The 25,501-nt window shown below is 42.1% G+C and overlaps 1 protein-coding gene across 3 annotated transcripts in view; it reads right to left on the reverse strand.

The window, feature by feature from the left end:
• The window catches only part of DPYD (dihydropyrimidine dehydrogenase), a 503,241-nt gene that overhangs the window by 232,220 nt on the left and 245,520 nt on the right, over positions 1-25,501 (reverse strand). For all 3 annotated transcript variants that reach the window (XM_053391713.1, XM_053391712.1, XM_053391714.1), the window contains exons 11-12: positions 17,985-18,195; positions 6,333-6,517 (exon numbers count right to left, since the gene is read on the reverse strand). In XM_053391713.1, coding sequence (XP_053247688.1) covers positions 6,333-6,517; positions 17,985-18,195 — 396 coding nt within the window. The remainder of the gene's footprint in view (positions 1-6,332; positions 6,518-17,984; positions 18,196-25,501) is intronic.

Here is a 25,501-nt window from a genome sequence, read left to right on the forward strand (position 1 = left end):
TTTGACTGTCTCCAGTGAAAGTACAGAAGTGGTGGAGAACAACAGCTCCTTCTTCCAGGAAGCTGGTCACCGTAGCATAGAGAATGATATAGTAAAGGTAAAGGGACCCCTGACCATTAGGTCCAGTTGTGGCCGACTCTGGGGTTGCGGCACTCATTTCGCTTTATTGGCCGGGTCATGTGGCCAGCATGACTAAGCCACTTCTGGCGAACCAGAGCAGTGCACGGAAATGCCGTTTACCTTCCGCCGGAGCGGTTCCTATTTATCTACTTGCACTTTGACGTGCTTTCGAACTGCTAGGTTGGCAGGAGCAGGGACCGAGCAACAGGAGCTCACCCCGTCGCGGGGATTTGAACCACCGACCTTCTGATTGGCAAGTCCTAGGCTCTGTGGTTTAACCCACAGCGCCACCCGCGTCCCTAGGGAATGACATACTTGGATCCCTGGTTTGTGATGTTGGAACCTTACTACTTCCTGGCTCTGAGTTGCTGCACTGCACTAACAACTCAGCAACTACATGCACATGAGCACCTGCCTGCCATTGCACTCTTTTCCCCGATAAATGCTCTACTGCAAAACCTGCACATTGCAATGACTGGAAGATGTCCCTTTTTCCCCAATACCTGCAAAAAAATGACACACCAAACACCTAACTACTCCCTGCCCCCCTTTAATAATAATAATAATAATAATAATAATAATAATAATAATAATAATAGTTTCTATAATTTGGACTGCGACTCAGTAGAAATCTATTGGCATCTCACTTTATAGAACGTGGAATATTCGGAGACTTTCTTCCAAAAGCTACAATTTGAGGCAAATTCCACCATTTATATAACAATGTGCCTATGTTAACAGAAAAGAGCCGGCAGCATTTATAGCACTTATTTCCCTCTCCCTTAAAAAACAACAATAAAAAACCCTTTCCTTTAAAGTCCCTGGGTTGAAGTACTGCAGAGGCTCTTATAAAGATTTTTTTTTTCCTTGCAAAAAAAATCTTACCCACAGACTGACATACAGCCAATTGGGTCTAATTCAGCGTAAGCATTTTGCCTCAAAGCACTCAGTTCAATCCCCACAGAAATGCATGGAGCCGGAGCCAGTGAAGAAATTTAAAGATCATGATCTAGATGCTGCAAATTACCTTGTGAGTGATAACCAAGTCGGTATCATCCTAAACATTTTAACAAAATAACACTGCTGGCTTCTTGCTGCAACCTCAGATCCAGCTCCGTATACAGTACTAGCGTTGAATATAAATGGGATTCCTTCTTTCCTGACTCCCTTTGCTCTCCATCCCACAGTTTTAACTATGCAGAATTAGTAAGTCCCAGTTTATTCCAGAGGCCACAATTTTGCTGGGTTGCCATTTGGCTCAAATAAAATGTAATTCTCTCTCTTGAGAATTTAGGAACACTAAGTATTCAGGTTAAGGGGGTAAAAAAACCCTGGAAGGAATAGTTTCCCCACCCTGAATAACCATTTCTGAATCACAGCACCACCATTTGGTCTATGACAAAGGCTTGATGGAGCCAGGAAAACAGGGAAACTGTCCCCCCGAAAAGTGCTTCCAATAGTTCACAGGAAGCATCACATTGCATTTCCTTATTTGAACCCTACTTGCTTTAGCTGCAGCAGATTAACATGGCTCTCCTCTGAAAATAACAAAGAAATCCTCAGTAAATGAGAGATGTGGTACCCGTGGACCTCCACGTTGTCCAGGTTGGCATAGCCAGTGATGAGGGATGATGCGAGTTGTAGTCCAACCAACACCTGGAGGGCCACAGCCTCCCCCTCACTGCTTTAAATATTCTTTTCTACCACTCCCTGAAAGCGATTCCCATGCATCGTTGTAGAATGGGCACATAAAAAATGAATGTGCTGCCACAATGCGTGTGTATGTACTGCTTCATCACATCCCACATAAATTCTCTTGACTGACACCAAAGTGTGGTTTTCATTCTGTTTCAAATGACTCTGGAAAACAAATCTCTAACAAAAAGGAGTATCTGAACTTTTCTATTACAGTAATGGGCGTTTGGGAAGGAAATGGTTGTACGCATTCCCCTCACCCCTCAGAGCGCCAGTTTTTAGGTTAGAAGGGGAGGGAAGTGATAGCATGTGCCATTGCATTAACCTAAAAGACAAGGTCTGCTTCCAAACAAAGCAGAACCACAAATCTTATGGAAAATACAGCACGTTTGGCTACATGAACCAGCTATGTAGTTTTAGGAGCCATGGCAAGTAAACAATCATTCAGCACAGAAACAAATATAATTGGTGAAAGGCTAGGGAGTGGTGTTCTTTATGCTAAATCAATCCACATACGGTGGTACCTTGGTTCTCAAACGTCTTGGTACGCAAACAACTTGGAACCCAAACACTGTAAAGTAAGTGTTCCGGTTTGCGAACTGTTTTCGAAAGTCGAACGTGCTCTGTTTTAAGTGTTAAGCTTCTGATTGGAGTGCTACACTTCCGTTTTGAGTGCTATACTACCGTTTTGAGTGTTACACTGAGGTGTGTCTGTTTTTGCTATTTATTTTGTGTTTCTGTGGGTTTTTTGTTTTGTTTTTGTGACTGTGTGGAACTCAGTTCAGCTACTGATTGACTGATTGCGTGACTGCAGTACATTGTTTATTGCTTTCATTTTATCGATCAATGGTCTCGTTAGATAGTAAAAGTCATGTTATATTGCTGTTTTAGGGGTTGTTTTTAAAAGTCTGGAACGGATTAATCTATTTTGCTTTAATGGGAAAGCGTGCCTTGGTTTTGGAATGCTTTGGTTTTGGAACGGACTTCTGGAACGGATTAAGTTTGAGAACCAAGGTACCACTGCATATGAAAATGCCTCAGATTTCTCGAACAAATGCCTGTAGTTCTATAAAGTGACCCACCTCATATATTGACAACCATCATTGAGAACCATCACTCCAGTTACTTATCAACTGGAGATCTGCTTAACACGAGTAGCCAACCTCTTTTGGCCTGTTGGCACACCTGGAAGTTTGAAATGTGCCAGGAGTGGCAGAAACAAAATGACTGCCATGGGGATGTGACATAACGGAAATAGTTTACACATCTGCACGAGCGGGAAAAAGAGACAGTGGCACAAAATGGTTTGTGGACACATGCCCCACCAGCTCCCCATGAATGGAAAAAAGCCACTAACATCAGCCATTCTCATATTTGCTCATAGAGAGAAGCTATTTGCACCGCTTCTCTGTTCACAACAGAAGAGAGACTGAGCCAGTGCAAACAGGAACGGATCAGGTACAGCAAACAAACACTCTTTCATGCAATGTGAATTTCTGAGGGGGTATTTACTGAAACCTTTTGTGGGCACCAGAGGAGGCCACATTGCCACCTATGGTACCTTGCTAGCAGCCCCTGGATGGCACAAACTTATCCAATTAATAATGGAGACAATGGTCAACTAATAATTGGCTGGAAACACTGCTATTGCGAGCTGACAGTTTAAATAATTTTCCTGGTCTGGAATTTATTTTATTTTTGAGGCAAAACTACCGACAAATTATTATGCAGGTGGGTCTTAATGTTGAGTACAAAAGAGCAGGAAATGTTTCCACACTAATCAACAGCATTTTGTTTTTGTTTTAAACCAAGCCCTCTCCCCACTAGCATTCAGTATTTGAACAAGGATATTTTCCAGCTTGAATAGTTAAAAATGAAATTTTCGGTACCACATTTCAGTTCCAAGTTGTTAGGAAAAGCAAGGCCACTGTATTTCCTTCTTCCTTTTTCATTAATGATATCTTTTTTTGAAAGGATATTCCATGTTCTACAAACTGCATCTTATGAATGGTTTACAAAACGGCCTATGCAAGACAGCCAAAGAACCATGCATGCCTCTCCGTATCCAGTCAGAGAATTTGTTCCTTCGCCTATTTGAGCATATTCCTTACACACATTTTCCTCTCTTTCCCCCCGCTTGTATAAATTTCTGTCCACAAGCAAGGGCTCTCTTGCCTTCCTCCTGCGGGTCTCTTGTGTGACTGCCAAATTTATCTGACAGGTAGGCAGCTTGCTTTGTGCAGGTGCTCTTGTTTTGTATGTGTATATGCATTTTAGAAAGTGATGGTGTGATCACACCCTGTACATAATAATTTCTGCCCCAGGTGACAACACTAAAAGTATTTTTTTTAAAAACAAAACAAAAACAAAACAAAAACTTCCACGCTGTTCAAAACACTGAGATCCTTTAATATTTATAAGCTATTTCCCCATCCAATTACTTGAGTAAAGTGTATTATGCAGTGTATTATGCATTAAGTTGCATCCCCTTTGGGTACAAAAAAGAATTGTTAACCAATGAGAATTACTTAGTTTTTTTTGTAAAGCACACCAATCAAACCAAGCAACCAAACAACCCCTAAACAATAATCCAGGCCCTCTCTTATTTTCCAGTTTCTATAGCTAATTTGGGGTGGAGAACCTATATCCCTCCATATGTTGTTGGACTCCATTAGAGGATAAAAAGACTCTTGATAGATTGGAAGGCTTATCTGCTGTTTTCACAGTGTTCAAGCACTGATTTCACCAGTGCTTTTTTCGGGGGGGGGGGGACCAGGGACATAGCTGTCAACTTACAGATTTGAAAATAAGGGACCAGGAGCCTTGAAAATAAGGGATCAGCAGCCAAAATAAAGGATCAACAATTACTTTGATAAAATACATATTTTGTTGCGTGCAAATGGCTTTAGATACCTATTAGGTCCATAAATTACCATATAGCATATATTCAACACAAAAAAACCCAGCAATAATTTGTTGTTGACAAAGGACAGCTGGACATAGAAAGGGCCCCATTACCTTCAGTAGCTTATTTAAGGGACATCATCAATAAGGGACAGCAGCGGGACATGGCGCTGGGATAAGGGACTGTCCTGCCAAATAAGGGGCACTTGACAGCTATGGACAGGGACAGGGATGCAAAGGTACGCACACCCCTAAACATTTTGCGAATCTTTGTACTTTTGTCCATTTACTGTATTTATTTTCCCTGGTTTGAACTATAAAATGATGATTTTCTTGAGTCAAAATGAGAGTACCCCTAAACATTTTTTAAAGAAAAAAAGCACTGGTTTTCACAGTGGTCAATCAGATACCTTTGAGGAGCCCAAAGGCAGAATGGGAAGAGAATATCACTCATAACCCTTAGCAATTGGTATTCGGTTCCCTATGGTGCTGGACATAATACGGCCATCATGACTAGTAGTCATTGATATCCTTATCCTCCATGAATTGATCTAATCCCCTTCCAGCTCAGTAGGTAGAGCAAGAGGCTTGCAATATCAGGGTTGTGAGTTTGAGCCCCATGCTGGGCAAAAAAAATTCCTGCATTGCAGGGGGTTGGACTAGATGACCCTCAGGGTCTCTTCCAACTCTACAAATCTATGATTCTAAAACTGTCCAAGTAGATGGCCACCACCCAATTCTGTGTGAGCAAATTCGATACTTTAGGAATACGCTGATTGAAGATGTTCTTCCATTCTGGCGGTTCCCTCATTGCGAGAAGTGAGGTTACAGGGAACCAGGCAGAGGGCCTTCTTGGTAGTGGTGCCCGCCCTGTGGCACGCCCTCCCATCAGATGTCAAGGAAATAAGCAGCTATCTTATCTTTAAAAGACATCTGACGGCAGCCCTGTTTAGGGAAGTTTTATATATTTAATGCTGTATTGTTTTTAACACTCGATTGGCAGCCACCCAGCATGGGTGGGGAAACTCAGCAAGATGGGTGGGGTATAAATATTATTATTATTATTATTATTATTATTATTATTATTATTATTATTATTTGTATGTTCTGAATGTCTCACCACCCAGCTTCACTGGATGATGCCTGGTTCTAGTATTATGCAAGACGGAGAAACAATTTTCCTCATCCATAACCACCAATGTCCCTGACCATTGGCCATGTTGGTTAGGATCTATGGGAGTCACAGTCAAACAGGATCTGAAGGGCACAAGTTCCCCATCCCTGATCTAACCCTTTCCATAAATTACTCTGTTGTCAGTAACTTATGATCATAGAATCCCACCACATCTGAACTGTTCTTTGCTTATTTGATAGCCTGGTAAGTTTGGGAAAGAGCAGGGAATACGCTCCAAGCCTGGATAGCTCAGTTGGTTAGGGAGTGGTGCTGATAATGCCAAGGTTTGATCCCTTTTTGTGATGACTGCATATTACTACATTGCAGAGGGTTGGACTAGATGATCCTCAGAGACCTTTCCAACTCTACAATTCCATGATTCTGCACACCTGACAGGAGAAATCAAGGTAAAGTCAAAGGAGAATCCCCTGAAACTCACCTGTAAGTATTTGTGCATGAACCAGGAAGCTTGCTTTCCATCATTCACTGATTCCACTGTAGTGTTGGCGAGTCCACTAACGTCACCTCCTGCAAAAATCCCTGGTTCGCTCGTTTGCATGGTCTCTTGATCAATTTCAGGGAGACCCCATCTGTTGAACTTGAGAGGATGCAGGGCTTCTTTTACTGTTTTGTAAGGAAAGAGGTGGTGGGAGGGAAACAGAAGAAAGTAGGTGACACAGGTATCTACTGTAAGTTTTGAAAAACTGCTTGTCTGTACACTTGTATTTTTGGATACCTCTTAAAAGATAAATTTTGCATGTTAGCGCCTAAAACCAAGAGGAACAGGTTTTTGTCTGTTTTGGAATACCACTGAATGCTGTTTCAAAACAAAATGGCAGATTGGACCTTTCAAAACTGCAGCAATTTAGACACCACTTAAGATACCATAACCAAACTTGGGACAATGTTTCCTAAGGTCAAAGATCAGTTGTCTTGTCTTTATTTGGATACTGTTGGGTGCTCTTTTGAAACACAATGGTGTACTCAATCTTTCAGAGATTTGGACACATCTTAGGATACTGTAATGGCTTTAGTGGTTGCTTGTGCGTAAGTTACCGCCGCTCTGGGCTAGGTTGCCTGGTTAAACCGTTTCTGTCTGGACAGCCATCCACTCCGTGGCTGTTCAGTCGCTAGCAGAATCCGTCAGTGGGCGTTTCTTGAACCTCTTCCAGCAAAGAAGTTCTTTGACGCCAAGTCACCGCCTACTTTCCCTGCGCGGAAGTCTTCTGCGCAGGGTGGGTGTGGGCAGCGGAGGACCTGTGCTCTCCTCGCTGGTCTCCTGCGAAGAGTCCTGGAGCCTCTTCTCTGCTTCCCCCATCGGCCCCTGCTTGGCCCCTCTCCAGCATCGCTGTGGAGCCTCGCCTCCTCCTCTAGTTCCGATGGCAGTTCCCTGACAGATACCATAACCAAATTTGTCATGATGGCTCCTGAGACAGAGGAAGTTTCCTGTTAAGTACCATTGGATGCCATTTTGACTCAATATGGTGGCCCTGACATTTCAAAAACGCACTCATTGTCAACGTGGGCTGCTGTTGAAGTCTTAGAATTACCAAGCAAGCTGGATGCTCCTACTATTAACCAACACTTAAAATGTTGCATATTATTAGGTAACTGAAGGACTGTAACACTTCAGACTGCCCATGAGGGGAATCACATAACGGAATGCTCTTTAGCACAAAACCATTCTCTGCATGTATCTCATGAGCATCTCAGAGAAACAACAAGGCCAGAACCTTTCTCACTGAGAATGATGATGATGATTATTATTATTATTTTGAGGAACTCTCAATATTACGAGCCACTACCTTCAATCTGAAAAAGCACAGTCCAAAATCAGGTTTAAATCCTTACCTGCTTTTTGGGGAAACTAGGACTCTCTGGTTGTTTGATGACTATCGTCTCACTTTAAGGTAATCGAAACAGTATGTTGATGTGAGTGGAGTAGTAGGCACTAGCGGACAACATGGTGGGGCTGTGCTGCTCACCTGACCTCCCTCCAGCTTACTCGCTGCTTCATACCAGAAGGAGGAGAGGGGAGAAATAAGGCAACAGTAAGGCCAGTACAGTGCAAACACGCTGGTAGAACCAATCTAGCACTCCTTCTGGTGCATTTGGAGCATGCTGACCTAGCTGCTGCCTCTCCTCTTCTTGGTATGTATCAGTGACTCAGTTGCCGGGAGGTCAGGTGAATGGCACTGCCACGTCACACCATCAGCTGCTGGTAAAAGAGTCTTAGACTGGAAAGTCTGGCTTCATATCCCCATTCCTCTATAAAACTCCCTTGGTGACTTTGCATCAGTCATGAACCCTCAGCCTCAACCTCATAGGGTTTCTATGGGGATAATATGTGGGGTGAAATGTAGATTGCCTTGTATTCTTCGGAGAAACAACAGGGCAGATGTGTAATAAACAACGAAACAATGCATTTATATTTTTTGATGTATCGTTCATTATGGTTTGATGCAAGATGTCTTGGAAAGGTTTTGCCCTGAAAACCGGCAAACAATGAAACAAACAATAGCTATGATAAATTAAACCAGGAAACAATTAGGCAAATAAATAAAACAGCAAAAAAGAACGGAAGATTGTTCTCTTGCTCATGGCAAAAAGTAATTTTAACTTCAAAATAATGTCATTTATTCTGCTATAGTTTAAAATTCAGAACAATCTGTCATTTAAAAAGCACTAGCTCCTTAATTTTAGCTGCATATGGAAGTACATTTGAGTATTATTTTAGCACATATTGATGCCCTGCATCAAATGAATGACGTTTATGTAGGTATTACTCTATTATGGTACCCATGTTCTCCCCCCCCCCCCCCGCCTCCAAGTGACAGGGTGGGAGGCGGGTTTTTTTAGCATCCCTTGGGGACATACCACACACAGATGCAGATTGCTAAGGTCAATTAAACTGATGTAGCTGTGCTGTCATATATGTAAAAGAGAATCCTGCTAGTATATTTCTCAGTTGTCATAGACAGTGTCAAAGATGTGTTCTGTTTCTACAAGAGATGAGCAGAGGCAGCTGTGTTTTGCCTTGGGAAACTCTCTGTAAAGTCAAAACTATCATTATAGGAAGGGATCAGATTTCCATAATTTCCCATTCTCCATTTCCATGTCAATGAGTTAAATAATGGGATCGAGGGTAACCATGTGTCAAGGGCTTGTTAGTGGGACAGATCATGTAAGGGGGGGAATGGACTTCCATGATGGATTTGAAGGAGGAAAAGCAACTGAGGCTGTAGTAGACATAGGGCTGACCCACAGAAGTTATATGGAGGTGCACAGTCAAGGCTTTCTTTCAAACATTTTCTGCAGCTGCTCCAGAAGCGGAAGAGTTAAGCCTCTTCAATCTTTACAAGTGGCTAGATTCTTCAGCCTCAGAGATGCTATGGCAAATAAAGTCTATTTGGGTCATGGTCACCACTGTGACTGAAAACACCAAGAGGAGAATCTGTGGGGTGGCAGTGGGTGGGGGAAAGCAAAGCAAATTGGATTTAGACCCTCACACAGGCACTATCTCAAAATGCACGGGAAGGAAGTAATAATTAAGTCCAATATCTCATTTTTTGATACAGTCAACAAAACACTATTATGACAAATTAATATGACTACCACATAGGGGCTGCTAATACTGATAATGCCAAGCACGAAATGTTTTGAAACCCTGAATGCTAAGATAAAGCACTGATGGCTTAGACAAAAATACCAGGAAAAGAAACTGTTTTGCATGTTTCAGCAGCTAATTTTAAAACTGGAAATACTGTGTCACTTTCAGGATCAGAAGTGATTAGTCTCCTTTAAAGTCCCACCACTTGCAGAAAACTAAACTGAACGGAAGCAAACAAAGCATGCATTTGGTTAAGTCTGCTAAAATAATTTACAAAGTCCCAAGACTAGATTTCTTTTCTCCAGGTATCTGACTTCCAAGCAGCTGAGTTGGTTTAATATTTCTACGGATAAAATAAAGAGGACCTAACATTCCAGGCTATATTTCTCGAAACCTTAATAGGCACTTCATAGTTCTTGGAGAACGGTAGTTTCGCAACTATAGTAAACAGGAAAAATTGGCTAATTAGACTATGGTTTAGGATGGTTAGGATGCTGGACTTGGGTTCAAATCCTCTCACAGCCCTGAAGCTCATTGGGTGTCCTTGGGCAGTCACAGCCTAACAGGGTTGTTGTGATCATAAAACGGGGAGGGAAAGTTGAACCTTGAGCATTACTACCTTGAGCTCTTTGGAGAAGAAGTTAGGATATAAATGCAATAAATATTGACCACTACTCTGAATCCAGACACTTGATGTTCCTGTGTGGTTCATCTCGCACAGTCTCACCCCTCCCAGGTTACTGTGGTATTAGTGGGGAATGGAGAAAAGTAGCTCTGATACCACTATCAGGAAACAGGACCCTGTTTTCACTATCAAGAAACATTCTATTCCACTGCAGGGACAACTTATATTCTTCCAGCAGCACTTGAAAGGCTGCCGGTACTGCGAGTGAAACAATAGCTAAGCAATCTGAACAGATCATTCAAACTGGATGAGAGCACGCCAAAGTTACCAAAAGATAGCATCACAAATGCAGAAACCAAAATAATTTTGTAGACTACAATATAGTTCAAGCTGCTGCGTTCATTGAGCAAATAGACACAAATAGGAAAGCATCAAGCAATTATACACCACTTGACGTGGGGGGGGGACACGACTACGAGTAATATTAAGATATATCGAAAAGCTGGAAAATATTTTAATTAGCAAAACAAATCAAATGGAAAAGATTCCTCAAATAAAGCTTTAAAAGTGACACAGTGTGTGCTTGACTGCCATTACTAATTAGGTATCCATGTAATGTGTGTTCAATTTGGGCTTATTTAAATAGCAGAAATGCTCATTAGCTGCAGTATTTCTGTGAAGCCTCAGTAAACAGTTTAATGGTATTTTATGTTTAACCAATTTCATAAGTTCCTGTAATTTTGGCGTTTGCAGCTCATTAATGTTATTTTTGATATACATCTTGCAGACTTCTTTCACCGAAAACTGGCAGTATTCCCTTGACTGCACTTGGGATATATAGTGACTTCTGCTTAAACCAGAAACGTAAAGAAGATGGCAATAACTTTATGATAGAGCCAGTTTGGCTCTTGTGTTGTTAAGGCAAAAAAACCACACACAAAAAAACACCCTTAAAAGGTTCAACAGAAAGTGACACAGGAGAACATTGCTTTGGAGCCTAAATTGACTGGCTTTCTTAGGGAACTGAAGCAGATAGAAAAGCATATTTCTGAGCTCTTCCTGTAATGTATTGTACAGTTTGCACCGCCATTTTGATACATCATAAACCAAGTAAGCTAGATTCAGCTAGGTGATTTTAGACCCTGGTAAGGATGAGTGAATAGAACAATTTCCGTATCTCTCATTATTTTCAAGTCTTACGGTCAGTTCTCCATATTTCCACAGCACCCTTCGCTTCTTCTTTTCTAAGCTCTCATAAAAATTTATCAGCTTTTTAGTGCACCAGCACAGAGTGATGATATAGGTGGCCTGCTAAGGATGTGGGCCTTCCTCCATTTTCTTTGGGACTTCCTCACCCCCAGACAATCAACCTCAGGCACAACCTGGCCTCTGCTGCTCTTGGAGCCAATGAGATGCCTCTTGTGGCACATTAAAAGGTAAAGGTAAAGGTACCCCTGCCCGTATGGGCCAGTCTTGACAGACTCTGGGGTTGTGCGCCCATCTCACTTAAGAGGCCAGGGGCCAGCGCTGTCCGGAGACACTTCCGGGTCACGTGGCCAGCGTGACGAAGCTGCTCTGGCGAGCCAGCACAGCACACAGAAATGCCGTTTACCTTCCCGCCAGTAAGCGGTCCCTATTTATCTACTTGCACCCGGGGGTGTTTCGAACTGCTAGGTTGGCAGGTGCTGGGACCGAGTAGCGGGATCGCACCCCGCCACGGGGATTCGAACCGCCGACCTTTCGATCGGCAAGCCCTAGGCGCTGAGGCTTTTACCCACAGCGCCACCCGCGTCCCTCTGTGGCACATTAAGGATGTACAAACTCTTTCCTCGGCTAAACTGATACATTTCTCTAGCCCTATTGAAATTATTTTGTCTTCTCCTGAGAAAAACCCTCAAGTGGAACGTACTGTACTTCAAATTTCACCTCATGTCTTATTGGGACGGCAACTTTAGAAGAACATGGATCTTTATTGCTTCAATTTTATTTAAAACAGGCAGGATGTGGTAGTGGAGGAAATTTCCATATTCCTCTACCTAAAGAGCTTGTATGCATCATTAACATTTCTTTAATTCTAAAACTGAGACCAAAGCAGCCAGGGTCCACTCATTTCCAGTGCTATTTTTCTAGAAAAAGAGGTGCCAGAACTCACCTTGAACACCTCCCTTGTTCTCTTAAAAAAGAAAGCACATTATTTTATTATTCAAGAAATGAACATGATTTTTTTCAGCCAGAGATTACCAGAACTCAGTTATGGCACCTCTCAATGGCACCCACCTGAGAGGTGCCAGAACTGAGTTCTGGTGAGCTCTGGCTGAAAGAAAAAATCCTGATCATCTCTTGATTAATAAAATAACTTGCTTTCCTTTTTAAAAAAAAAATATGGGAGGGGAAATAGCTATAGGCCTCTACCTAGAAAACTTGTGTGCATTATTTTTTTCTTTATTTCTAAAATTGTGACTGCAATAGTCAAGGTCCACTATTCATCCAATATATATTCTTGCTTATTTAGGTATGACATAGTTCTCTTAAGGTGTGTACTTCTGCATTCTAAAAAAAACATTATATACATATGTACATATCTATATTCCTCTCTATTCTGTTCTTTACAGCAGCTAATGTGGAAATAAAACACATTATTCCGGGCTCAGGTCTGCTGCCAAACTTAAGATTATCAATGGCCTCTTAGTAAGAGCATATGTGATATCAACTCCTAGTGAAACCTGGCAAATAATGATAAGCAGAAACTCTGAGCATAGCTATTCACAAGGGAGGAAAGCCTATTCTTGTGCAGGTATTGGGGAAATGGGAAATAATAATAATTACAGAAAGATCACGTTGTGCTTCACAGCAACTGTCTGAGGCAACACGAAGCGGTGCTTAAAATAGCCTCCTAAAGTAACCCGGCTTTTTGTCCCCTGTAAAAATAATCCCATTGAAAATTATGCACTTTCTGTGTTATTTGTAATGGGTGTGCCACGCGAACAAGGCTTTTTTCATGTGATCATTCTTTTACTGAGTTGTTTCACTGAGTTGTTTCAAAGGCATGATAGCAATGCACATATGCAGCAACATATAATGGTGACAATAAACTTTGTGAATTGTATAGCGGAATGTTTCCCTTCTGGAAAGGCAGCCTTGTTACAGGATGCCTCTTCAACAAGGCTATAATGACTTTAATTGTGACGTTTAGCTTAATTTTTTTTTAGTTGTTGCTTTGTTAATAGTGCCTCATAGATTGCAATTGCTTCTCTCCTGATTTGTTAATGATTCTATATGGCTTATGCCGTATTTGTGATGTTCTATTATGTCCTATCCTGTTTTTGTTATTTATTGTTTGTAAGCCGCAGTGTTTCCCAAACTTGGGTCTCCAGCTGTTTTTGGACTACAGCTCCCATCATCCCTAGCTACCAAGATGAGTGGTCAGGGATGATGGGAACTGTAGTCTGAAAAAAACAGCATGAGACCCAAGTTTAGGAAACACTGATAATAATATTTTTTATTATTTGTACCCTGGCCATCTGGCTGAGTTGCTCCAACCATTCTGGGCGGCTTCCGGCATATATCCAAAAACATAATAAAACATTAAACGTTAAAATGGATGAAAAGCAGCATAGAAATATAATCAATCAATCAGTGGCAAACGTTTTCAACAGTGGGGAGTGGCTTCCACATGGTGGCAGGGCATAGGCTATACATGGAAAAGGTCCCAGGGTTCATCTGTGTGGCATCTTCATGAAGGGGTGGGAAATATGCTTCCCTGCAACCCTGGAGAGAGCTGTTGCCAGTCAGTGTGCACAATATTGAGATGGACCAATGGACTGACAGCATTATGGGTGTGCATTTCTTGGTACAGAAAGTATTGATTTGATATGTAAAGATCTTTCCTATTCTAATTAATTCAAGAGGGTTTGGGAAGTGTCTCTGTGTGATACAAGCTGGAAGTTTCAAGTTGACAAGTAAGTTTCTATTTCTGCCTAGAAACAAGCAGAGGTTGCTGATATTTGGGTTATTCAGAGAAGCTGCACAGCTGGTTTAAACTGGTTCTGTTATCTCTTTCACCCAAGGTCATTCTGACTATAATAATAGGCCAGAAGGAGCCTGAGTTTCACTTTCTCTCTCTCTCTCTCTTTCCTTCTGGTGTGTTGTTCTGTACATAGTATGCTTAGTATTAAGGTTTTAGTCCTATTGCAAGTTCTTTTAAGTTTAAGTCAGGCATCCCCACACTCGGCCCTTCAGATGTTTTGGGACTACAACTCCCATCATCCCTAGCTAACAGAACCAGTGGCAGGGATGATGGCAGTTGCAGTCCCAAAACATCTGGAGGGCCGAGTTTCGGGATGCCTGGTTTAAGTCTGCTGCAACTGGATTTCTTACGGACTGTCTTAATCCTGAATGTATTGAATTTGTGACCATTATGCTCATTTGCCTTCAGTAGTAGTAAAGCTCTGCTGGATGAAACACAATTGCCTCTGGTCTATTTCTGGGGAATCCTAAAATGTGTCTTAAGTTTATTTATTTTTTACTCTGCTAACAATATGTTGGAATCTATCTCTGGATCAATATTGAGCAGAATTCATGACAAGCATAAGAAAGCTTCCTGCACTGTATAAATGGCAACTCTGACTATAGCCAAGAACAGCCCTTTCAGGAGAAAATGGAGTCCCTGTGGCAACAACAGGAAATTGAAGTGCAGAGAACAAAGGAGGACAACTTTTTGCAGCCGAGAAACAAATATGGGGAAGGGTGGCAGACTATTTGTACTGCGAGTTTTATTGCGGCTCTTTTGCCTTTTTTTCTTTTTCTCCAAAGCAACCTTAAATAATTCATTCCTTAAAAGCTACTAACAAATAAATATTTATCATCACCCTCATCATCTACCACAAATACATTCCTTGTGGAGGCTGCGGAGACCAGGCTGAAAAGAGACCTAGCGCAGGGAAACAACAAAACATAATCATGTTTCACAACTATGAGGGGCAAATAGTTTTCGGAGTGCCCTTTTGAAAAGGTTGGGGGCACAGGGGGAATTTTTCTCAGGATTCCCCCTGTCTCAGGTGTTAATATCCCCCAGAAACATAAATGTCTCTAGTTATTTCTAAATCACACGAAATAATCACAGTAAGTCATCTTAAGATAAATTCTTGTCATTATATTTTAAATTTAACCTTGGATATATCCAAGAGCTGAAATTTACTATAAATCTTCCAGCCACACTGGGACTGAAGCAAGGGTGGCTAATCTATAGCCTGTAGACCATCTATAGGTCCTCCAGGTGATTTATGATGCTCCTGCAAGCCTCCAATAATTTGGCAGCCATGTAGGCAACATTTAAATACACAGAGAGAATGAAAGATCAGATATAGATAAATATATTGATTTAGACACTGGGCAGGAGGTGGTGGGATGAATGTCTGCTGAATGTATGGGTGTGACTGTGGATGTGTGAGAGATCGTGACATGCCAATATGTGGCCCTTGGAATCATGGCCAACCCTCAATGTGGCCTTCAAGCTGAAAAAGTTGGTACTTCCCTCGACCAAAGTTAGAAATCTCACCCCTGAATGCTTCCAATAATGAAAACTTCAAGATTCTCTGCCACATCTGAAGTACAGCAGAACATCCTATGCCAAATGACTAATACTGTACACTGGGAATGGATGAAGATGAAGTACAGCCCAGTACCCTCTAGTGGCCATGCCCTGGGCATAGAGCAGCCTTTCCGAACCTTGGGTCCCCAGATGTTGTTGCACTACAACTCCCATCATCCCTGGCTAGCAGGGGTTATAGTCCAATGACATCAAAGGACCCAAGGCTGGCATAGAGGCCTCAAAATTTGGGGGTACCAAGTAGCAGGGATTCAGGGACCCTAGTTTTCTTTTGATGGAACATCACAAGGCTCAGTTCTGCTCAGAAGACCATAATCCTGTTGACCACTCTGATACCACCATTGTCTCTTCTCTTCCAATCTACATTTCTCTATTGATTAATGCTTGTCAAAAAATCAACATGACCCTCCGCAACAACTAGCCATATGAGAAAATTGGGATTTAATCAGGTTGCTGGATAACATTAGTTGCTGAGTTCACCACAGGACTACAGTAAAAGAGGATAAGCAGACTAAGACCACTAAACTGATTGATATTACAGCTGGACGAGACTATAGACACTACTGGCATCATTTGGCAAATCTATATTCAGCTTCTTATTTAATAGGTCAGCTTTTCAAATATGTTCTCATAAGATCCAATTAAAGCTAACTTCAGCAATGAGGACTTCATTAGTGATTCAACGGTTGCTCATTTCTTTTCTCTTCGGGGCATAAGCAACCGATAAATCAAATTCCCTATAAAAAGTTTTGGCAGGGTGGGGTTGGGGATGATAGAAAACCATAAGAAATATCAGAAGAGCCCAAGTAAATGACACCAAAGGCTCATCTAGCCCAGCACTAAGGGCGTACATTCCCTTTTTCCAATGAACAAAGAACTGGATTAAATTAGGCCCATTCAGTTCAATGTTCATGCATACGAAGAATACACAGAGGAACAAATTGGTACACATGGATCACCCCCATTCACAGAATCATAGAATCATTGATGTCCATTCATGTGCGAGTGGGGAGGAAATGGATGATGGTGATAGCAGACCTCTCCTCTCTGGGTGTTCCTGCCAGCTGCCATTTTTATATGTCCAAACAGGTTTACACGCCTTCATGAATAACTTTACTTCAATGCAAGTTTTCCCATTCCATCTCTTGGTTAAAGGGCCCAATCTCGACATCTCCCTTGCTGGATCAATGTATCCCCCAAAGGGTTGCTCACAGCAGTCCTATAATAGCTAAGAGACTTACTGCAGCTGCAACAAAATTCTAAGCAACAGTTACTTTCACGAAGGGGCAATGGCCATGCAAAACAAAGATGGAGCCTTCATCCTCAAAGAACACACTTCCCCCGTGTTTGGGTGCATCTTCCACAGTGTGGTTCCTTTTCCCGGCCTCAAGGGTTCTAGATCACACAGGGAACCTACATGACTAGAAAAGCTTCCCCACAAGCCCTTTGCATGAGCAATGACTGAATAAGGCTATAATGTATATAGATTGGCATGCATTCTAAAGCAGCATGATGAGATGGGCATAGGCATTCACTTTTAAAATGGAAAAGGGCAGCAGTGGCTTAGGCATAGGGCACCTGCTTTGCATGCAGAAGGTCACAGGTTCAAACCCTGGCATCTCTAGTTAGAGCTTCTGCCAGCCAATGTAAGCCAGGGTTTCCCAAACTTGGGTATCCAGCTGTTTTTGGACTACAGTTCCCATCATCGCTGACCACTGGTCCTGCTAGCTAGGGATGATGGGAGCTAGAGATGGGAGCTGGAGACCCAAGTTTGATGAAGAGCATTCTGAGCTATATGGAAGAATGGCGTAACTCAGCATAAGGCCACTTCCTATACACAATTAAAAATTGACCTCCCTAACTTGTTCCTTCCTACCTAAGTTTCCTGCAGAGTTGTTAGGGAACAGAAAAGAGATTTAGTGATCTACGTTTTCTACAGAGGAGCACGAATGCAAGTTACGAAAGGAACAAATAAGAAAATGAATGTGCTCTTTTTAAAGAATTAAACTGAGGCAGGGAACAATATTTCAAATCAAATTTCACCCTCCATTCTATTGTAGCCATTTGAAATGTGCACATTCCAGTCATCAAAGCGTTTGTTCTTAGGAATTTAGTACATCCTGGGAGAAAACCCAACCAAAAGTAAGTCCCACTGATTTCAATGTGACAATTCTGCATATGCTTGAATCAGTGGGATTTAAATGTGCATAACTGCGACTGGATCATGCCCCTTGTAACTGAGAAATACCTTTAGGGTCACTTAGGACTGAACCAAAGGCACTGATCACCACATCGGCTTTCAGGCGGACAATCTGATCCTGGTCCTCATTCCAGTTTCCGTCTTCATCTTGCTCTGTCCGAACAAATTCCATAGCAACAATCTTCCCTCCTTTCACTACAACCTTCCGAGGGGAAAGGAAGGGGAGAAATTCACATTTTTCTTCTTTTGCAAGATCTACCTGGAAGGGGAAAAATAACATAGTTGCTATTGATTTTTTTTAAAGGTGAATTTGTATGTTGAAAGCTATCTTGAGAGAGTCTGACCCTAAAAGAAAAGTCTACAAATATTCTATATAAATAGATAACGCTTGTGCTACTTTCTAACCCTGCAATCCTATTGCAGGCCTCCCAGGAGTGCTGAGTATTTGAATCTCCCTCTTTGAGGATAGTGAGAAAGGTCTACCATCAGAGGTAGAAATCTGGTATCTCAAGCCTCTCCACGAGGCTGTGGAAAGATCCACAGCCAGTTATTGTGATACTGAAGATGGCACAGGAGAGGTATGCCAGGGGGTTCCGGGAGGGTCTGTAGGTCCACAGGATTTACAACCCTCTCTATCCCAACCCTCTCTTCCAAAAGAGGGAATAAACTACAGCGTTGGCATAGCCTATTTCCTTTCCATTGTTTCCAAGGGGGGAGGAATGTTAAATGAAACATAAACTGGCAAAGTAAAACAGGAACGCAATAAAACCACTCCATCTTCACTTTCCACTCTGCTGAGCTGGTGGGACATTGGAGTAGAGTGAGTCATCCACCTCCAGCTCTCCTCCTCTTTGGCCCCCTTGGATTGCAGTCTACACACTGGGCTGCAATCTATTATTGTGGCTCGTTCTGTAGATTCCAGTGTCAGCAGGTTGAGATATGCATCCGAACAGGACAATGGTAATATTCTCAATACACATCAACCTCTCTCCCCCCAATCAGAAGATCAAACTGTCTTTTTAACCATCTTTTCTACCACCCACTACTTCTGGAATTGCATTACTTTTAATTAGCAGCATCTGTTAGGAGACCTCTTGGATTTGAAGTCAGAAATGGAATCGGCTTCATCTTTGTGAAAGGCTCTTACAGTAGGCTTCATTATCATTCCAATATGAGAGGAGACCACACAATCTGTTCTGGGAATAGCAGTTAGACCTACACACATTCCGTTGTCAGCTACTTGCTGTGGTGCCCAATTATCAAATCCACAAATGTTTTAAATGAATTAAAATGTGTAAGGCAAGGCTGTCGCTGTAAAATATTCCTCAAGTCTGGGATTCATCCAGTCTCTTTTTGCATTTAAATTATCATTTATGATTATTTTTATTTCCATTCATTTGACACATACTGAATCTACACAAAGCAACATCTTCCATGACCAATAGTCACAATTCTTTCTACTCCCATTGGTCAGATGTCTTTTCTTAAATGTCAATGATTTCAGCTGAAGAATGAATTCAAAGCAGCAAAGCCCAATTTAGTGAGAGCAGCAAACCTGCACTCTCTGTTTTCCCCCAAGCTCCTTTCTCCCAAAATTCTACTATTGCTATGTGCACCACTCCTCATTAAAGTGCAAGAAGAAGAAGAAGAAGAAGAAGAGTTTGGATTTGATATCCCGCCTTTCACTCCCTTTTAAGGAGTCTCAAAGCGGCTAACATTCTCCTTTTCCTTCCTCCCCCACAACAAACACTCTGTGAGGTGAGTGGGGCTGAGAGACTTCAAAGAAGTGTGACTGGCACAAGGTCACCCAGCAGCTGCATGTGGAGGAGCGGAGACGCGAACCCGGTTCCCCAGATAACGAGACTACCGCTCTTAACCACTACACCATACTGGAAGCCAACACGTGAAGGTTTAGTACAGGTATGGGGAGCCTGTGGCTTTCTGGGTGTTGCTGAACTACAACTCCCATCAGCCCCAGAAAGCCTGGCCAACAGCCACAGATGATGAGAGATGTAGTTCAGCAGCATCTGGAGGGCCCAAGGTTCTCAACACTTGGTTTAGTAAACCAGAAATGGGTGCCTCCGCAGATATACACACTACCTCCACATATCTGCAAGAAACATGGCAGATGGAATCACTGGCAGATAGCAGTCTATTGCACACACACACACACAGGACTTCAGAACTTAGAAAAAGAGGAGATGGATGGCATATCAGGCAATACTGACAGTATGCATTAATACTGTTACTTGTTTTGATTATTTTTATTATGTATTTTGGGATGCGGGTGGCGCTGTGGCTTAAACCACAGAGCCTAGGATTTGCCGAAGAGAAGGTCGGCGGTTCGAATCCCCGTGACGGGGTGAGCTCCCATTGCTCGGTCCCTGCTCCTGCCCACCCAGCAGTTCAAAAGCACGTCGAAGTGCAAGTAGATAAATAGGGACCGCTCCAGCGGGAAGGTAAACAGCACTTCCGTGTGCTGCTCTGGTTTCGCCAGAAGCGGCTTAGTCATGCTGGCCACATGACCCGGAAGCTGTCTGCGGACAAACGCCGGCTCCCTCGGCCTATAGAGCGAGATGAGCGCGCAACCCCAGAGTCGGTCACAACTGGACCTAATGGTCAGGGGTCCCTTTACCTTTATTATGTATTTTATTATGTATTTTGTGCTTTGTATATTGTCTAGGTGTTGTGAACCACCCAGAGACCTACAGGTATAGGGCAATATACAAATTTAATCAATCAATCAATCATCATCATCATGCCTCTTTCTCTCTGTTAATCTACAAAAATGGGAGGTTGCGACTGTGAGGTCACAGCAAAAGGACAACAGTAGAGCAGCTACAGTCTGGGTAACAACCATGACAGGACAAGCACCCCTCCCAAATTCCAGCTAGAGAATGTACCCTCTTGGAGTGAGATCCCACACAGAGAACTTGATCCCAACATGCCTATCAAACAGAGCAGATGTGCATTGTACATTCACAACACAATGCCACCAGTACGTAACTATGACCTCATAATAGCTGGTCCTGAAAAAGAGAAGCAGAGGCTACAGACATTTGTAACAATGACAGGACCCTTGAGGATGAGACCTGCCACAGAAACCAGGGCTTGAATTCAAAGGAGTGCTAAGTAACTCCTTGAACAAGTAAAACAAAATCTGCTTGTGCAAGGAGACTTCCTACTCTCCTCTCCCAGTGTGCCACCATATTTCGCTGTGATCGTGGCAGCAAACCACCCAGAGACTGCTGAATATCTTTCCCACTCCCTGCCAGTGCTATTTTTCTAGGTGGAAAAAGGTGCCAGAACTCACCATGACCTCCCTCATTCTCTTAGAATAGCAATGATGCTTACCTGAGAGGTGCCAGAACCCACCTGAGAGGTGCTGGAACTAAGTTCCTGTGAGTTCCCCCTGAAAAAAGCCCTGCCCCCTTCTATCACCGTGATATTATGTCAAAATGTAGTGCTATTCTGAGACTGGGATGAGTGCTGCCATTGTTACAAAACAGGAGACAGAACTAAAAGGCAAAAGAGGTATGCCAGTTTCACTGCCCTGCTTTTGCCCACCAAAATTTAGACTCCCGGAATGCTTCTGCAAACCTCCTGAAATGTCACCCAAATGACCTCCATTATTTACTTCAGGGGTCAGCAAACTTTTTCAGCAGGGGGCCAGTCCACTGTCCCTTAGACCTTGGGGGGGGCCGGACTATATTTTTTTGTGGGGGGAATGAACGAATTCCTATGCCCCACAAATAGCCCAGAGATGCATTTTAAATAAAAGCATACATTCTACTCATGTGAAAAAAACCAGGCAGGCCCCACAAATAACTCAGAGATGCATTTCAAATAAAAGGACACATTCTACTCATGTAAAAACACGCTGATTCCCAGACTGTCTGCAGGCCGGATTTAGAAGGCGATTGGGCCAGATTCGGCCCCTGAGCCTTTGCCTACCCATGATTTACTTCTTGCTTCAATAACACCCACCATTTTGAGTGAATCTATTCTTCGTGAATTTAAGAATATAACTTCTACCAGATGCTTGACTTGCTAATTTGGTCAAAGATGTTTTCACATTAAGGCAGGAGTTGAAATTATTCCAAAAACTGGGCATCTCTTGAAAGGATTATGCAAAATGGATATGAAATTTAAAGAAGAGCTTAACTCTTTTTCTCAGAGCGAAACCTTTAGGGTTCATTGTGTTCTATTTGTGTTCACTAAAGTTGATAAGATTACTAACTTTTATGGTTAAAAAAAAATGTGGCAGGATTTAGAAAAGCTGTCCCGGTTTCTGATTTGATCCTGGAATTTTCCTTTTTTCTTAGGATGTCCCTATTCTCATCAAAGAAATGTTGGAGGGTATGCAGTTCAGCAACCACTGAACCAAGGAGATAATTACCTTTAGAAGACATCTGATGGCAGCCCTGTATAGGAAAGTTCTTTTTTAAATGTTTAATGTTTTATTGTGTTTTTATACATGTTGGGTCAGATGGGTGGGGTGTGTTGTTGTTAATATTGAATAGGGCATTTCTATTATCATGGGAGAAATGTTGGAAGGTATGGCATAGTCCATGGTCAAAAGTGATGGTGGCTGTGGTTCAACAATATATAGAAGGCCACTGGTTTGCTACCTCTGTTTTAGGGAGGAAAAAAATCTGCAAACAATATTTACACCTCAGCAAAAAACAACAACAGTTCATACATAAGAACCAGGGAACTACCATCAGAGTTGTGCTAAGAATAAATTAGTGTATTTATTACATTTGTTCAAAAATAATCTCTCTAAATTATTACTCTCTGACAAAAAAACTCCAGAACATAAATTATGTAGCATGAAAAATTACTCTCTGTTCTAGATGATTCCCCACTAGTCACCTTGTGCAACCGTTAGGTCTACATCTGTCCCTGAAGAGAGGGGGCTATTTCCGCATATATTTTGTAACTGGGGCATATCTGATGTCTCATTAGTGTGAATTATGCAATAATCCGTGGTATGCGGCACATAAATTACAACAAAGCAAGCCCAACACATTGCGATAATTAAAGCTGAAATAAAAAGCTTTCATAATAAAATAAATGATTAAGATGCCAATCAGAAGCTTAATATGTGTGTGGCGTATGCATGCTGGCTACTGAAACTCTGATCTGAGTTCCAAATTAAGTTGTGCCTCAAAACATTGGTAACCTTTTTTTTTTTTTTAAAGCACATGAATTCAACACACAGACTTTCTTTCTGAGGATCTCTCCCACATGTAAATAAAATTCCTGGCCTGCCTCCCATCAAATTGGCAAAAATGTATAGAACAAGCAGTAAAACCTGTTGGAAATGCAAAGAAAAGGATGGCAACTTCTATCACATGTGGTGGTCATGTAATAAAGGAGTTTGGGGAAGCGGTTTATAATGAGTTAAAAAAGATGTTTAAGTATAGTTTTCCCAAAAAGCCAGAAGAATTCTTGCTAGGTTTGGTGGAAGAAGATATTAAGAAGATAGATCAAAGACTATATCTGCATGCAACAACAGCAGCTAGAGTTTTGATAGCTCAAAAGTGGAAGCAACAGGAGATGCCGACGATAGGAGAATGGCAGATAATGTTGGTTGAATATGCTGAGATGGCTAAATTGAAACACAGAATTCGCAATCAGGAGGAGACAAAGTACCAAAAAGAATGGAGTAAATTTATGATTTATATAAGTGAGAACTGTACAAATTTGAAAACGTTGGCAGGACTGAAGTAAATCTTATGTCATGATGTAATGTTTAATTAAAGAAACTGTGAATTATAGAATGGAATAGGAAAACTGGTGGAAGGGAAGTCAACGGCTCTATGGAGCATAAAGTAGGACATATGTAACAAGATTTGATGTTTTGTTGGTGGGTGTTGGTTGGTGATCTTAAATTTCAATAAAAATATTTTTTTAAAAAAAAATTCCTGACCTGCTCTTCATAGACATCTAAAAGTTGTTCATTTTTATGGTGGCCAGTTGGACAAGGCCTGTAAATATCACACACAGTTTGGAGTGGCTCTACATGTACATTTCCTCTATCAGAAGGTCAATATTTAGAGTCATGTCACAAAGGTGAACTGGCTCATGAAAATAGCCACATGTGAACTGGAGTGATGGGCCAATGAAACTCAAGCAGACCTTGCTTTGGGGACTTGCCAACCTGGGTGAATTCATTGCTGGGAGGCTCTCATCACCTCAGATGATTTCCTCTGCAAAGTATTTTTTTTTAAAAAATAACAACATTCCCACTTTGTGGTAAGTAATCATTTGAATGCCACCTAGAATGGAGTATGGTAATCTGTACAGTGCACCTGGATAGTTATAATTTATATATTTGGAAAACTGAAGTAACCACCCAGAATTCTCATTCTCTCTCTCTCTCTCTCTCTCTCTCTCTCTCTCTCTCTCTGTGTGTGTGTGTGTGTAATTTCCCCCCCAGTCTCAACAGGAATTACAAAAGTATTACCAAGTGCTAAACTGCATGTCTATAAATGGGAACGTTCAAATGTCATCGTATATTTTTTAAAAATAACAGTAGCAGACCCTCCAACTGTCCCTATTTTCCAGAGAGAGTCCCAGATTTACAGAAGCCATTGTGGCTTCTGGTTTGATCCCAGAAAGTCCTGCTTTTCCTTAGGACGACCCTAGTTTCCTCAGCGAAACGTTGGAGGGTATGGAGCTATGCAACCCCCGAGTCAATGAGATAACTAACTCTACAGCCTTTTGAAGACACCCAAAGGCAGCTCTGTATAGGGAAGTTGTTTAATGTTTCATCATGTTTTTATATATGTCAGATGCAGCCCAGATGGGTGGGGTATAAATAATAAAATTGTTGTGGTTGTGGTTGTTATGGAATAGGACGTCCCTATTTCATTGGAGAAACGGAGGGTATGCAATAGAGATCATAGGAACGTAGGAAGATGCTTTATACTGATTCAGATAATTGGTCTATATAGCTCAGTACTGTCTACACTGGCAGGCAGCAGCTTTCCAGTACTATCTCCTAGCTCTTACTTGGAAATGCTGAGAACTGAACCTGGGACCTTTTGCATAGAAAGCCTGAGGCACAGAGCAACCCATACATAGAGCCAGGCCTGTGCAGAGTGCAAGGTGCAGCCTGATACACTTGCCCCAGGCTTTGGAAGGCTAATCTGGCCAGGGAGCCCCCTCAGGGGCCTGGTGGACTTGCGTTGTCATGCCAAGATGCCCCATGCCTCTTAGCTGACTGGGAATTCCTGCCCCAGGCCTCAGACAAGCTCTGCACAGGCTTGCGTAGAGCCCACGTGTCTTGTTTTAAAAGTCTGACATTCAACTGTTGGCATCTCTGGTTAAAGGACATGTAGTAGGAGGGGTGTCAGTTAGAAGAAGAGGAGGAGGAGGAGGAGGAGTTTGGATTTGATATCCCACTTTATCACTACCCGAAGGAGTCTCAAAGTGGCTAACAATCTCCTCTCCCTTCCTCCCCAACAACAAACACTCTGTGAGGTCAGTGAGGCTGAGAGACTTCAGAGAAGTGTGACTAGCCCAAGGTCACCCAGCAGCTGCATGTGGAGGAGCGG

This window comes from Podarcis raffonei, chromosome 6, assembly GCF_027172205.1.
Source record: "Podarcis raffonei isolate rPodRaf1 chromosome 6, rPodRaf1.pri, whole genome shotgun sequence".
NCBI classification, from domain to species: Eukaryota; Metazoa; Chordata; class Lepidosauria; order Squamata; family Lacertidae; genus Podarcis; species Podarcis raffonei.